Here is a 16,263-nt window from a genome sequence, read left to right as displayed (position 1 = left end):
TTTGTTTAATGTTGTAAATACTGTTACAAACATTCCTGCTATGGTAAAGGAATGTGTCTAAATAGTTCAATCACAGAAAAGCTAGCAAATAAATCAACATTGCTGTTGCTTTACAGAAAGTGTGTTTTTACTTGTAGACATTGACACACATATCATTGTAATTACATTCAGGGCAAGTGCATTAAGTACTAATCAAACCCCAGTTTCTTTCCTACAGCAGTACAAAGCACACTCTGGACAGTCTTGAGGTGGGAATCTGTTGAACCCCTCCTATACTCTGCACATCCTGCGTTTCATTCCTGGTGTCATTTCAATATCACATTGAACCACTTGTTTTTTTTCCTCCAATATGAAATATTTCAATCCATCACTTTTTAAAGCTTGCACATTATTGTGAACCGGATACAGCATGTCCTGTACTCTATAGTGCAGAAGTCTGGGACACAGAAGGTAAATTGAGTTAACCTAGCATTTTTATCTATGTTGCTCTTTTGTTTCAGTATAAAATGTGCAATATTTTTTGCAATAAATAGTTCCGTGGTGGCAGCGGACCCCATACATCATGGCAAATGATAATGTATGTGTATGTATGATCTGATGCCCCTAAAAGTAGTATTTGGCCCCAAAAATGAAAAATTGCTGAAAAATGTACTCGCCCTGAGGCCATCCAGTATGTGGTTGATTTTGTTTCTTCATTGTAACAGATTTGGAGGAATGTAGCATTACATCAATTGCACACTAATGAATCTTAATCTACACGACCCCAGTCCATCAGTTAACATCTAACATTAAAGGCTTTGTGAGGGGGAAAAAAAATAAAGTGTAAAAGTGAAGTGTTTGTAAGAAATCAATTCATCAAGATGTTTTTAACTTCAATCAAGTCCTCTATCCATAATATTGCTTTCTCTGTTGAAAAACAGACATCTCATCTGAATCAGGAGAGAAATATGCACAGATCAAGCACTGTTTACAAGCCAAAACAGTTCTTAACAAATAATAATAGAATTAATGTTAGAGGACAACAGGGGTGAATGTTTTCTGAACTGTGAATTTGTTGATTACGAAAAAATTGTTTTACTTTAAAGGACCTTCGTTGACAGACTGGAATTTGTGTGCATTATCTGAAGATTATTGTGATGTTTTATCAGCTTTTTGGACTCTCATTCTGACGGCACCCATTCACTGCAGAGGATCCACTGGTCAGCAAGTGATGTACAGTAATTCTAAATTTCTCTAAACCTAGTCCCATAAAGAAACAAACACATTAACATCTTGGATGGCCTCTGGTTGAGCAAATCTTCAGCAAATGTTCATTTTTGGGCAAACTACTCCTTTAAAGCAAATATGAAATAGTGTCAAAGACTTTTGCACAATTTACCTTCATTATTGTACACATGGTATATATTCACTGGAAATACTGTATATATTATGCTATATGTAAATAAATATAATATAATATATATGAAAGTGTCTAGCTGGTTTTATTTTATAATGAAGTCATCTGTAATCACACATCACACTCACTACAAGAATAAATAGCAATGCATACAAAAAGACCATGCTTCACATAAAGCAAAAAGCAATGAAACATGAGGTCCTTCCTGTGTGTCAATGACTTTTGATTCCATTAGTAACAGAACACCGTGATAATGAGGTCAGACTGTAGTTTGGGGGTCAAATACACATCTCAACAATAAGACGTTTTCTTGCTATCGGAACGATTACAAGGTGTTTCCTAACGTCTCAAAAAGACATAATGCCATCAAGTACAGTCATTGCACAGCAGTATGTTTTATCACAATATTTCCACTATTAATACAGATTTAACACTGTAGTAATGTCAGCATATTGTGATTTCATCTACATTTATCATTTATTTGCTGGCAAAAGATTCCTTTGCAAATGAGTGTGCTCTCAAAAATAAACTCCAAGCAACACTCAAGTACACTTGATGGTAAAATGGGAGAAAGTTGTCAGTAATTCATAGCAATAAGCTTTTTGTAAGACATTTTATGCTCATTTGATAGACTGGCTGTTTTTTTTTCTTCAGATGCAAAATATATAGTATTTTATATAAGTGCAAAATACATAGCACATATATAGTGATATTTACCAGACTGCAGACCGTCTCTAATAAGTAAGTAGCAATGGACATGTGCCAAAGCATGCTGACGGACCAACACCAGTCAGTTCTTGCACAAATATTACTAAAATTCTGTCTGAGAGTCTCTGGTTTTGAATCAGTTCATGTTGAGATGCTCTGTACTAAAACTGAGTGAACACAGTTCTGTTAAGACACATTCTGTTCTTGAGTGAAAAAGTAGCACACATGAATTAAACATTTAGTTGATAAAAAAGGCTGTAATGACTCAACTTCATAATGAGGTAAAAAAAAAATAAAAAAAAGATAAATGAGATCTCAGAATGCAATTCTTCAACTCCAAATCCATCCATAAATGTCAACGCAACATTTCTACTACCTGAAAAATTTCTTCACACAATGTTTTTCAAGTATAAATGTTCAAAGGAAAATGCTACCAATATAAGCATATTTAATTAGCAATATTATTTCATATACAGATGTTTAAGACAAAAAGGAAGGTTTTCTGTGCATAAAAATAAGGAATGCAGTCATTTACAACAAATAAAAATATTGCACATCAATGTCAAAAAAAGTAAACCAAAACAACAACAAAAGTTTTGAATACTTTCTTCCGACTTCCTGACTAATACAAACCCAGTTCCAGAAAAGTTGTGAAGTTTTGTAAAATGCAATAATATCAAGAATCTGTGCTTTGTTAATTCTCTTTTAACTTTGAATTTAATTGACGAAAGTACAAAGAAAAGATTTCCAAAGTTTTCACTGACCAACGTAAATGTATTTTGTAAATATGAACAAATTTAGATTTTGATGACTGCAACACACTCTAAAAAAGTTGGGACAGAGGCCAAATAAAAGGTTTTGAAACAGTTTTACAGTAAGCAGGTGAATTGGTAATAGGTCAGGAAATCATGTTTGGGTATAAAAGGAGCATCGCTGTCTTTTCAAGCAAAGTTGTATCATGGATCATCAATGCTAAATTGTAAAGAAGTGAGGTCTTTCATCAAGTAACGCGCGTAATATTGTGAAAAGATTCAGGGATTCCAGAGAAATCACAGTACATGTAGGGCAAGGCAGGAAACCTCAGCTGAATGTGTTTGATCTTTAAGCCTTCAGATGGCATTGCATAAGAAACCGTCACATGTTAAATATAGCCACATGGGCTCAGGAGTGCTTCAGAAAACCACTGTCATTTACCACAGTCTGCTGCTGCATCAAGAAATGCAACTTGAATCTCTGTTACTCTAGGAGAAAGCTGTAGATTTATTTTATGCAGTGATGCCGCTGGGTTCTTCATAGACTCCGAGTGAATGTGCAAGTCTGGCCTGCCTACAGTCAAGATTGGACTCTTATTATTGAAAATGGATGACAGGTCATGAAAAGGAGAATCAGACAACTATGATCATTGACTGCTGAGCATCTGAAGTGAGACTGGACAAAAATTTAGATTGCAAAACTTGAACAATTAATTTCCTTAATTCCCAAAAAATGAAACATTTTAATAAAAGACAGCTGATAAACACAGTAACACTGTGACACAGTGTTAAATTTGCCTCTGTGTTAACTTTTTTTGGAGTGTGTTGCAGCCATCCACATCAAAATTTGTTGGTCAGTGAATACATTGGAAAGAAAATTATTTGTTCTTTTAGTCAATTAAATAAAGCTTAAAGAGAATGAACAGATAACATATTCTTGATTTTATGGCATTTCACAAAACATCCTAACTTTTCTGGAATTGGAGTTAAATATGTGTGTGTGTTTATTTCAAGAGCTCAATTTTTTAAGTCCAAAACGTCTCCAACAGAGTCCCATTCAAAAAAAGTCAATTATTCTCAGATCTCCAAATGCATAACCTACATTATCTCCAAAACACTTTCTTTTTTTTCTTCTTTTTTTCAATATATGGCATCATCATTCTGTAAGGCATTTCATCCACAATTTCTATGTGCTCTAATACATACAGTATTCTACTAGATATACTAGACATGAATTATCCCACTGAATTATCCACCACAGAGGACCACACCAAAAAATTAATCGTAATTTTAATAGTAACTGTTTAAGAAAACCTTGTTTTAAAGGACCCAATGGTTTGGTCCCTTTCTCAGCAAACAGGATGTAGAATTGCAACTTAAATTAGATTTTAAGCAAGTAGAATTATAGTGTTTTTTATGTTTCTGTATAAATTACCCATAAATACAAAGATAAACACACTATTTTCAGAAAAATTAAATAATATTAATAATACCACACATAGAAAATTTTATATATATTTCGCCAATTAAATAACACTTCAATTTACTCACTATTTTCAGTCAAAAATATGACAATATTAAAAAGCTGTCAAATTTACTTTTTTTGTTTTGTTAAGTATGGAAAAATTTAAATCTGTTTTGGTGGCTGTGTTAACTGTGATACTCAGTTTAAATTAAAATCAGTTCTAAATCACTTTTAACCAACCCGATCTCACGCCAATTCGTACATTTTTAACAAGGTGGCTTATTCGTACGAATTCGTACGACCATACTCGTACAAATTCATACGATTGTTGCCAAATCATACATATTTTACGAGTTGCACAATTCGTATGAATTTGTAAGAATGACCAACACCTAACCCCGCCCCTAAACCTAACCCTCACTGGGGTTTAGACAAATCATATAAAATCGTACGAGTGAGGTCGTACAAATTCGTACGAATAAGCCACCTCGTAAAATTCGTAGGAATTGGCCGTGAGATAGCATTGCATTTAACATATCAGGAAATATATAGACCTAATTAGTCAAAATGAATGACGTAATCATTCATTGTAATAATAACTAATGGATGTCTTTGAATTGCAGTTAAGTAAATTAACTTCCCTTTCATTCCAATTTAAAATTCCAATTCAACATCCTGTGGGGTTTGGCCAATTAAATAAGTTCTGGATTGAGTTTTTCAACATTTTGCCATTTTCCACCATATCCCTCAGACTAACAGCTGTCCTTAAAATTCAAGTTGACTCTAAAACACTTGATGCTTGCCAAGCTTGAATAAATAACATTATAAGAGTATGGTAAGGCAAATTCCTTTTTCATTTTGTACACCTAGCGATCACACAGGTGTAGTTTTTGTTCCCCAGGTATATCATTTCAATAGCTATTTTCTGCGATGGGGCTCTTCAACATATTTCTCTCTCTCTCTCTCTCTGCTTCCTTTCACGAGGCGGGCTGAGTGCACACAGAGAGAAGAATTACACAGCACAGCATACTCACTCACAGCAACAGAACAGAAGAGATGAAGAGCTCAGAGAGGCAGTGAAAAGAAAGCCATGGCGAGCAGAGCTTCAGTCGATTCAGTCACACAGTCACCAGTCCACAGGGCTGACAGTTTCACATCAAGATTAAGGTTATATCTGGTGACAGCAGGGCAGGAGGCTTGAGAAAGCGTCGTATGTAGCTTTAGATGTAAACTGGTTGCTCCTGGGCTGTTAACAAGCGGTACATGGCAGCCGGCATAGTCTTCATGTGAATCTGTTCGGCCAAACGAGATCGTCAAGTTCAGTTACACACAAGCAATACCAAAAAGCATATTAAAGGGGGGGTGAAATGCTATTTCATGAATACTGAGTTTTTTACACTGTTAAAGAGTTGGATTCCCGTGCTAAACATGGACAAAGATTCAAAGATTAAGTTGTAAGTTTGAAGGAGTATTTCTGTTCCAAAAATACTCCTTCCGGTTTGTCACAAGTTTCGGAAAGTTTTTTTCGAGTATGGCTCTGTGTGACGTTAGATGGAGCGGAATTTCCTTATATGGGTCTTAAGGGCACTTCTCCCGGAAAAGCGCACGCTCCCGTATAGCAGAGCACTGAGAGCACAGACATTCACTGATCAGAGCGAGAGCATCGCGAAATGTCACAAAAGAAGTGTATTTTTGGTTGCCAGGGCAAGACAACCCTGCACAGATTACCAAAAAAAAAAAACAGCATTAAGGGACCAGTGGATGGAGTTTATTTTTACAGAGCATCAACTGAGTTGTGCAAATGTTTTTGTTTGTTCCCTGCATTTCGAAGATGCTTGTTTTACAAACAAGGCCCAGTTTGACGCATCAAACTGCACTTTCCACATGTACAGCTTAAAAAAAAAAAAAAAAAAAAAGACGACATAAAGTGGAACTTAGTCATTTTCCAAACCCGCTAAGCAAATGTATACAGTTTCAGTACATACCACATGGAGACGTCGTTGCTGATGCTGCTCTTGTTAAATTTCAGCCTCTGGATCTGATTCTGGATCATAAATATACGCTGAATCTGGCTGTAAGCCATGGTTTGTTTTGGATGTTTTTTTCCTCACGGTAATGTCACAGCTTCCAAACGCTCTCAACACAAAAGCCTACTGGCGCTCGTGATTCTTTAGCTCCGCCCACACGTCACGCCTCCAGCCAGTCGTGTTTTTCCGGGAAAAATCGGTACAGACTATCTTTCTCTTATAAATATAATAAAACTAAAGACTTTTTGGAGTTATGAAGGATGCAGTTCTACTCTATAGGTACTCAATATTAACAGGATATTGAGTGAAAACGAGCATTTCACCCCCCTTTAAATAACAAAATTCAAAAGTGGTATTTATTTTAAGGAGAGAACTCTGAAGAGAAAAAAAATGTTTGGCATAAGTTACAGGAATTTTCTGGGTTTGATTCAAATAAAGCTCAAGCATTTGTGGTATAATGTTGATTTAAAAAAATAATACACATTTCATAGGCAAGGCACCTACAATGAAAATGAACGGGATCAATTTAAAAGCATTATTTTGTAAAATCACTATATAATTTATTCTGTTTAAACGTATTATTCGAGCTGTAAATCAGATCTAGTCATTGTGTTGTAATGGCAATGGAGTTTTAACTTCACACAGAAAAAGAAGGTTAATAAGTGATTTTTTGTCACATAGTGTTTTGTGGCTATCATATTGAAAGTGAAAATGAAAGTTACGTGACATTCAGCCAAGTATGGTGACCCATACTCAGAATTTGTGCTCTGTATTTAACCCATCCGAAGTGCACACACACAGAGCAGTGAACACACACACACACACTGTGAACACACACCCGGAGCAGTGGGCAGCCATTTATGCTGCGGCGCCCGGGGAGCAGTTGGGGGTTCGATGCCTTGCTCAAGGGCACCTCAGTCGTGGTATTGAAATAGTGAGTATTTTTACATTTGCCACAAATGCCATGGATTGTGCTTAAATACTAGTGCACTCAAGTACTAGGCACATTCCATATTTGGACATGTTCAAGTTGGACAGTTAGTGATAAACTAGATATGTGTGAACTTCACACAGAACTCAGATCGACACTGGTTGATTTACAGTCTTTTGGAGCCACTCTAGATAGGCTGTGATCTCCATAAAACAGAGCTAAACAGGGTGCCAAGTTTCCATAGTTTCTTGATCATAAATTAAATGAATGGGTTCATTACCTCACTGGAGAAATAGTGATGTGAAAAATATTATGTTGTTAGGCAGATGGGGCACCATGGAGCTCAGACGTACCTCACCAACTGCATTTGACAGAATGTGTACAATCTTCTCATGAGGGGTGGCCACAACACTCTGACTATTGATCTCAATGATCCGGTGGCCGACACGCACCCCGCCGCGCTCTGCTATCCCTCCTCTCATCAGACTGCAGATCTGGAGGACGCAAAAAATAAAGTTCTATTAGATGATTAGAATTAGGAGTCTTTTAATATTTGGAATTCGTTTTTCTTTTTTAACTTTAATAAATGTTAATAAAAAATGTCTATAGTTGTATTCATTTTAATTTTAAATGTAGTTATTTTAGTACATTAAGTTAAACTACATGAAAATGAGAAATGTTGCTTTGGCAACTAGATTCATTGAAATAAGTTTCAATATTTTACAGGGTTTTAGTTCATTCAAAGTAAAGTTACAATTGAAAAAACATTAATAAATACAAACTATTATACCATTAAAGTATTACAATTCTGATCAATAACAGTCATTATTTTGACGTTAAATTCCAATGAATTGCTGATTTTAAAATTGACTATTTTGTCAACATAAATTAAAAATACACAAACAATACTATTTTATCATTTTAAATGCTACAAGTGATTTTAGGCATTATAACAATATAAGGCAGAGTATAAACACCGACATTCATTTTGATTATTTGTAAAGATTTTTACAGACTAACTTTAAGTGAAACAAATACTATAATAAAAACCCTAGCCATCCTCTAAATTTGTTGCTTTATCCTCCCCCTTCAGGCCGTAGATACAAACAGGTATCTCACAAATAAGGGTAAAATTTGTACCCTCGGCCATTAGAGTGTTAAATTCACAGAAACTGTGGCATGTGTAATTTAAAATCGATATTGTTTTGTTGCTGCTATTGCCTCCGGGTAATATACGTGTAAGAGTGCTGCTGTATATTTGGTGCAGGATGTGTTTATTATGTTGTTTCTGGAGTAAATATGTGTAGTACATTAGTATTTGGTGGAAAATCAGTCTGTATTATGTGTACTACAGCTCCAGGTACAGTGAAAACAAATTTCCTCTTCCTGAGGACAATAAAGAAAGATTCTCTGAACCTTATCTGAATCTGAATTTTAGATGAAGGCAAAGGTAATATAAAATACAGAATATGAGTAAGCACAATTCAATATACATACAGATATATGCCGATAGATTAACCAATCTATCTAATGTAAAATGTGAAAAAGATTTTTTCAAAATACCCACAATGCCATTCTGCACACTAAATCCCAGCTGATATCTCAGGTCTGGTCTTCTGATGAGGACAGTGGTCACGGGTGGGCATCTCACAATGTTAAGTTTTATTCTGGATTGGTTCTTCAGTCCCTAGAAGATGAGAGAATTGTTTTACGCAATAAATTAAATGAAAAATTACAAATAAATTCAGAGTTAAATGAATTAACATTAATGCACTTCATTCCACTTGATTTTGGACCCGCTGTACCTTGATAATACTCTGGCAGGTGGAGAGGGGTAACCCCACCAGGCTGGTGCCATTGATAGACATGATCTGGTCCCCGATGTTCAGTCTGCCGGACTTCTCGGCCGGGCCGCCGTGCATCATGTTTGCTATAATAACCGTGGGCAGGATAGAGCCCCAGCCCGACTCCACGATCACCAACCCAAGAATCTCTCCCTTCTGCTTCTCTATATAAACCTGTAGTGCACACACACACCACTTTTACTGATAATTCTGACTTTATCCAGGCAAATTCTCAAAATTTCACAGTAATTTTCTGTTTCCACCAGGCATGGGCTGCCCACTTACATCTTTGCAGTTCTCAGACTTGGAGAAGTGAATGAGGTCATCGTTGTACATGTCCTGTGTGTTAAGGAGGTCGCTGTACTCTTTCTGGCTCAGATCCTCTGGGTTGATGCCATTGGCACGCAGGAACTCTTGGTACGCCACACTGAAAGCCTGGCCAATGGACTGAGCTATGAGCTGAGCCTGAGCACAAACAGAAAAACTCACATTTTATTCCTTAACTAACATATTTCATTGCACAATGTATGCTTACGATTTGATTCATCTAGCCATTTTTAGAAGAAAACATAACAGCTACACATGAGGGTCGAAAGACGACAAGGGTGGCGTTCCTCAGGACAGCCGCATACATGCCTCTTTGCCCTCATGTCACTGTTGGATGCTGTGCTGTGACACACGCTGTGACATATACAGGCTCTTTAAATTCAAACAGCTTCTGCAGCTGAACAGAGAAAAGGTCACTTCCCGTCTACTGCTTCAACCCACACAGCAAGATGCCCAGGAACACCATCTGGATAAATGCTATTAGAGGTCACCACAATGCCCAGTATGTGAAATATTGAACATGCTGGGAAACAACGTGAGGAGACTAAGAAAAATGAGGCCAATATGGAGGATGAAATGTGGAAAAAGTATAAAGGGCTTTGTGTTGTGGTTGAACTCTCCTTTACCGTGGTCAAAGCACTAGACTGGCTTATTGCTTTCATAAAATGCAACAACAGCAGTATGGCAAAGTGTGTAAATCTGTTAGACCATTTTACAGTGCTGAAGCAATAAATTGAAAGTGTCACTCTGACAGCCTCATTTAGCAGGAGCTTGATAAGGTCACACTCACATCTTCAGACTCAAACACGTGACAGATCATCTTGTATTGGCGCTTCTCGTCCTGAGCTGGGTCAGAGGCTTCCATGTTCTCCTGAGAGTCGGAGCGAGGCATTCTCCTTCTGGCCATCAACACCACAATGTTCCCAATATCAGCGATGTAGGAGATGGTCCTTAAAGGGTGGTCCATCATAGTGTCCTGCGAATCAGAAGATGACTGTAATGGTCAGAAAAACTCTCCATACTCAATCTATTTCTACACTACAATTTGTTTTCTAAATGTGTAAATAATTTTTCAATAAACAAAAAACATCCAAAATTAAAACTGCATAGAAAAAATATGAAATCACAGCAAGTCATGTATAACTGATATAATGATAAATTATATAGTTTTTTTTTAAAATCTGAACCTAGCAAAATAGCCATTTGTTTAGTACTACCGTTTACAAAAGATGTTTTTGAAAAAGTCTATTATGCTCACAAAGGCTAAAAAGTACAGTAATTACGATTTAAATGTTTTCTTTTTTTAAATGCAATTTATTCCTGTCATGTGCTTTTATAAGGATTCCTTGATGAACAGAAAGTAAAAAAAAAAAACTTATAAATGTCTTTACAGTCACTTTTGTTCAATTTATTGCATCCTGGATGAATAAAGGTATTCATTTCTTTGAAAATGAAAAACATCAGAAAACTTTTAAACAGCAGTATAGGTTTTCTTTTTTTTCCTTTTTACTTTAACTGTTCTCACCTGGTGGAATGACCTGCCCAACTCAATCTGAGTCCTTAGCCATCCTCAAAAAATGGCTTAAAAAACATATCTTCCATTTACCGTACACTTGACCCTCTCTATTCTATTTGTATTCTACAACTTGCCTTATTTTAAAGTATATATACATTATTTTGTTTTTTAAACCTGCTACATGTACAACATTAGATGTACCATGACTTGTCTTAGCACCTGGTTATTATTGCTCTTTTGTTGGTTTTGATTGCTTCTATTCTCCTCATTTGTAAGTCACTTTGGATAAAAGAGTCTGTTAAATGACTAAATGTAAATGATCAAGAAAAATTTGAATCCTCATGACCTCGATAAGACATGGATAATCTGTCCGGACACTGCCTCCTTGTGCTCTGCACCAGTATTTTGCACAGTTTTGGTAAAATGGTTCTACTTGTCTTAGCACAGTTAGTGGGTGAAACCAAAATTAAGTTCATAAGTACCTGCGAGTCTGCATTGAGCACTTTTATTCTCTGAGTGGAGATGAAGAGGTCCACCTCCGTCATGGGCTGAGCTTCACCTTCTGGAGCCTGAAGACAGAAAACCACACAATATCAGTCATGGAGAGAGACAGAGATAGAATGACAGAAAGACAGAAAGAGAGAGAGCTGACAAGGCCCAGAGATGCCATGAAGGAGCTTACATCTAGCATCGACAACATTTGGCCAAGAGATTCAAATCCTTTTACACTCTCTCCTTCATTGTGTAACTCTGATAACCTGTGTTTGTCGTTTAAAGCCAGCTAGTATTGCAAGTTGGCATGGGGTTAGTTTGGTTAGTTTTGTTCTTCATTTGAAGAGTTTCAGTTATGAGAGAGAGAAACTGAGAGTTTTCCATCAAGTGCATGACAGGCCGAATAAAAAAGATCAAGAGAAGAGTAAAACATGCTGTGCCAGATTAGCACCTTAAAAACAGTCACAAACACAGCACAGTACAGTACCTCAGAAAGAAAAAAATACAGAATACAAAGAAGATGAAAGTAAAGATCACCGCATTTTCTGTATCCAGCAAACTAGACTTTCCTGACATGAACTCATTCCACGACTTCCCCATGTAAGATCTGGTGGTAAAACGGAGGTAATGTTTGGTGTGGAATGAACAATGGCTAACAGACTGTGCGGACAGACACAGATACATGACTCATTGCTGGATCCAGAAAAATGGCAGAGCGACAGGAAATATGAAAACACTGAAGTGCTGAAACCAGGCAAAAAGAGACGACGAAGAACAAAAATAAAGACAAAACCCAAACCCATGAGCGATTACTGCACCTTCTTCCTGTTTTTGGCTAATTTCTGGGCCGTCTGCTTAGCATGGAACAAACAAAGACAGGAAGATTGTTAGATAACGCAGAGCTCAGCGAGACCAATCACATTTGGGGAATCTTTCTGCTCAATAAGCTGCATCTGAAAAGTGTCTTCTGGGAAATACATTGGTGTGAGGTGACTAGAATGGACCCGGATGACATCAAGCCAAGCTTACTAGACACCACCCTGCTACAATATGTTGCCTTTGGTTTCATTTCATAGTAATTTGTGCCATCATCCACCAGGTGGCCCATTTGTACTTTTAATATCATGCCAAATATTGGTTTTATATTACAGAATGTCCTGTTCATGAAACATCAACTATACAGGGCATATATGAGCTCAGCTGAAAATTAGATTAAGAACATGTTCAAACTTGCCAGCAGGCTGTGATAACGCATCGAACTGGCCATCTAAGAAAGATCTACGTCATGGCAGCTGAGGCAGGGTGTATTGATTCAGACATCTCTCCAGATGCATGCAATTTACACTTGCCTTATATACTGCATTGCAACTGACAGTCTCCTAAAAACACCCTCACTCAATTTGAGCTCATGATTGTGTATGGGACAAAGTATGGCGTCTCACACATGCAGATGAGGTGTGACCCAATTAAACAAAGAATTCATAACCTATGATCATCTTTCATTGAGAACACACACAGAATAAAATATGGTGGTACTTGTATAGCCCATATGCATGTGCTGATCCATTCTAAGAGGGAGCTTTCACAAATGCATTTTTTAGGTTACGTCGTTTAAAATGTGAGAACGTCCCAGACTCCCATAAAATCAGACAGTCTACAACAGCACAGTACTGCATTTTGACTATTATTCCAGAAATATCACACACCACTATTTGACCAAAATTAATTTGAGGGACCCTTTAACTAACTGGTAGGAGGAACTAACTAACTGGTTTTGGTGCCAAAATGTACTTGTAAGTTTTCAGTTTTTCATTTGTATTATAAAGCAAATAGTACAAAATGATCAGCTTATAATATTCAGCTTGAATCTTAATACAGTATGCAATGCTAGTATCATCATTATACTGCTGTACTAGTATTACTAGCTTGTCTCGTAAGGCTACCTTGGTCAGTTTGATGATGAAAAAGGAAAATACATTTGTACAGGCACTGAAATCCAAGCTGATATTTCCAGCAAAGCTAATAAAACTAAAGAACTCAATGCTAATTTCCATTCAGTGACCTCAAAATGAAAATAATTTGCTATTAAGCATTCCGATATTGTTGTGTGCCGTAGCACAGAGCAATCTGTAACTGAACATTTGAACACAAAATGAACATACAAAGGGACATGCTGAAGGAACACTAAAAAAATGGCAAAGGTGCTGGGCTCACTGCATTTTTTAAGGTGCAGGTCAAAAATGCTGAGTAATGCATCTGACAGGGCGAATGGCTGATTTATGCTGCAGGAGGATGAAGAAGAGGGAGGTGGTAAATGTCTCTGGTCCCTTAGGAACAAGAATCATGGGATAGGTCCCTGCATTTGACTACAGAATAATTTCATTACTGCAAGAGGACCTCACACACTCTTAGTTTTACGATCACCTCTCTTTATCTGCTGTGAGCTCACATTTCAATTTGAACAACAAAATAAGACTGCAAAACGCAACTTCATCATGTTGTATCCAAGGAATAAAATGCTTGTGCAATAAATATACACCTCGTATAGAACATAGCTCTGCATTTCTTATGAAATCCCATTCTTTTTTTCCTAAATCTGTCACTTTTGGTTTCTTGGAACATTTATGCTTCTCCTGAAGCATGTATTGCTTCGGAAATTTCTTGAGATAGATTCATAGAAGCTCAGGTTTACTTCTTACAATGAAGTTTACAACAGCGGAGTAAAGACAGAACCATTTCACCTCACCTTAATGCGACTCACAGCCTCCTGAGCCTGCATCATGCGCACATTTTTGGAGGGTGTCTTGTCTGAGAGCAGCTGAGTGGATCCCAGGTAGTTAGCAGCAAAGATAATACCGTCAATGAGGTCCTCTGGGTCACATGGGCCTGGTACTAACAGAGAGGAGAGGAAAATTTCAAAACATGTCTAGGATGTGCTATCAGGATTCATTGCAGTAGCTGAGAACCTGAACGGGAATAGGTAATGCAACAATAAAATGAAATAACAGGAGATCTTCTTACCTTCTACATATGTTGGGAATGAAGCAAGACTTCTCCTCGACTGCACATACAAGAACAGGCACACAAATGGCTCAATACAACATTCTTCAAAGCAAGCTGTTATTTTTAGGTATGGGACTTCATAATGCACTGAACTGGTACCATTTGCAGAAATAAAGTATAATATAATATACAAAACCGATTCCAAAAAAGTTGCGACACTGTACAAATTGTGAATAAAAACAGAATGTAATGATGTGGAAGTTTCAGATTTCTATATTTTATTCAGAATACAATATAGATGAATAAAATTATTGATACCTGATACCTTATTGTGTATCAGTCACTGCTATCTTCTTTCTCTGCTAATGTCTCCTCTGCTAAAATGACATACTACCATAACAAAATTAACAATTCATCTAACTCTCGCATGCTTTTTAAAACATTTTCCTCACTTCCTTATTCGCCTCCTCCCCCTCCTGCTTCCTCTCTAATAGCTGACGACTTTGCAACGTTTTTCATTAATAAAATTAAACACATTAGTGCACAATTTTCCACACCACAATCAGTCAAGCTCATATCACCAGCAAACTTACACTCATTTACATCCTTCTCTTCACTCTCTGAGGCAGAAGTCTCAAAACTCATCCTTTCTAATCACCCTACAACTTGCCCGCTTGATCCTATTCCATCTCATCTCCTTTAAGCCATTTCTCCTGAAGTTGTACCTGCACTCACTCACATCATCAACACTTCCCTCCACACTGGTGTTTTTCCCTCATCATTTAGACAGGCAAGTATAACTCCACTACTTAAGAAACCCAACCTCAACCCATCTCTTTTAGGGAACTACAGACCAGTTTCCCTTCTTCCTTTTATTGCAAAAACACTTGAACGAGCTGTGTTCAAACAAGTCTCTACATATCTCACATACAACAATCTCCTTGAAAGCAACCAATCTGGCTTCAGAAGTGGACATTTAACTGAGACGGCCTTGCTCTGAGTTGTTGAAGCTCTAAGACTGGCAAGGGCAGAATCAAAATCTTCAGTACTTATCCTGCTTGATCATTTTATATATTATCTATATTCTATTGTGAATAAAATATAAGTTTATGAGATTTGTAAATTATTCCATTCCTTTTTTGGAATTGGGTATATAATATAATATAATATAATATAATATAATATAATATAATATAATATAATATAATATAATATAATATAATATAATATAATATAATATAATATAATATAATATAATATAATCATTAAGTCCCAAGAAGCTATGTTTTACAGTGATTTTAGAACTGCCAAGGGACATTATAAATATAAATAAAACAAAAGCATAGTATACAGAGAAGTATTATATAGATATACAGCATAATACTTCTCAGCATACTATACTTTTGTTAATTAATTTCTCAGAGATCATAAATGCCATCTCTTGGGCTTTTTAAAGATACATGATTGAGGGTTTAGCTAATCAAAATAAAAAAAATTTGATCTGTTTTTAAAAATGTTTATTAAGTTTCGAGATCCTGTATTTTTCTTTGCTATTTCACACACACACACACATAACAGCAAAACTTTAATTTTAAAATAATAGTTTTAAACTTTATCTGCTCCAATTAATCTATTTTAACAACATCTTGGATAATTTATAATTTATAATTTATAACTATAATAAGTGAAGACTGAATCAGGACTCTAATGCTGTGGTCTGTAATATGTGTCTAATTAAGTTCCTAGAGCACCTACTGGATATTATTACCAAGAATAATTAAGAATATTCCAATTTCAGCACA

General features: G+C 36.4%; 1 protein-coding gene across 5 annotated transcripts in view; it reads right to left on the bottom strand.

The window, feature by feature from the left end:
* Positions 1-4,725: 4,725 nt before the first annotated feature.
* The window catches only part of apba1a (amyloid beta (A4) precursor protein-binding, family A, member 1a), a 57,637-nt gene continuing 46,099 nt past the window's right edge, over positions 4,726-16,263 (bottom strand). For 4 of the 5 annotated variants that reach the window (XM_026212157.1, XM_026212155.1, XM_026212158.1 and 1 more), the window contains 10 exons: positions 14,480-14,519; positions 14,205-14,350; positions 12,277-12,309; positions 11,449-11,535; positions 10,241-10,426; positions 9,409-9,588; positions 9,085-9,297; positions 8,847-8,966; positions 7,633-7,773; positions 4,726-5,613 (listed from right to left, as the gene is read on the bottom strand). In XM_026212157.1, coding sequence (XP_026067942.1) covers positions 5,542-5,613; positions 7,633-7,773; positions 8,847-8,966; positions 9,085-9,297; positions 9,409-9,588; positions 10,241-10,426; positions 11,449-11,535; positions 12,277-12,309; positions 14,205-14,350; positions 14,480-14,519 — 1,218 coding nt within the window. In that variant the 3' untranslated portion in view covers positions 4,726-5,541. The remainder of the gene's footprint in view (positions 5,614-7,632; positions 7,774-8,846; positions 8,967-9,084; positions 9,298-9,408; positions 9,589-10,240; positions 10,427-11,448; positions 11,536-12,276; positions 12,310-14,204; positions 14,351-14,479; positions 14,520-16,263) is intronic. The other variant, XM_026212159.1, reaches the window with a different exon arrangement.

Source organism: Carassius auratus, chromosome 30 (genome assembly GCF_003368295.1).
Source record: "Carassius auratus strain Wakin chromosome 30, ASM336829v1, whole genome shotgun sequence".
NCBI classification, from domain to species: Eukaryota; Metazoa; Chordata; class Actinopteri; order Cypriniformes; family Cyprinidae; genus Carassius; species Carassius auratus.
This window is presented reverse-complemented; position numbering and strand designations above follow the sequence as displayed.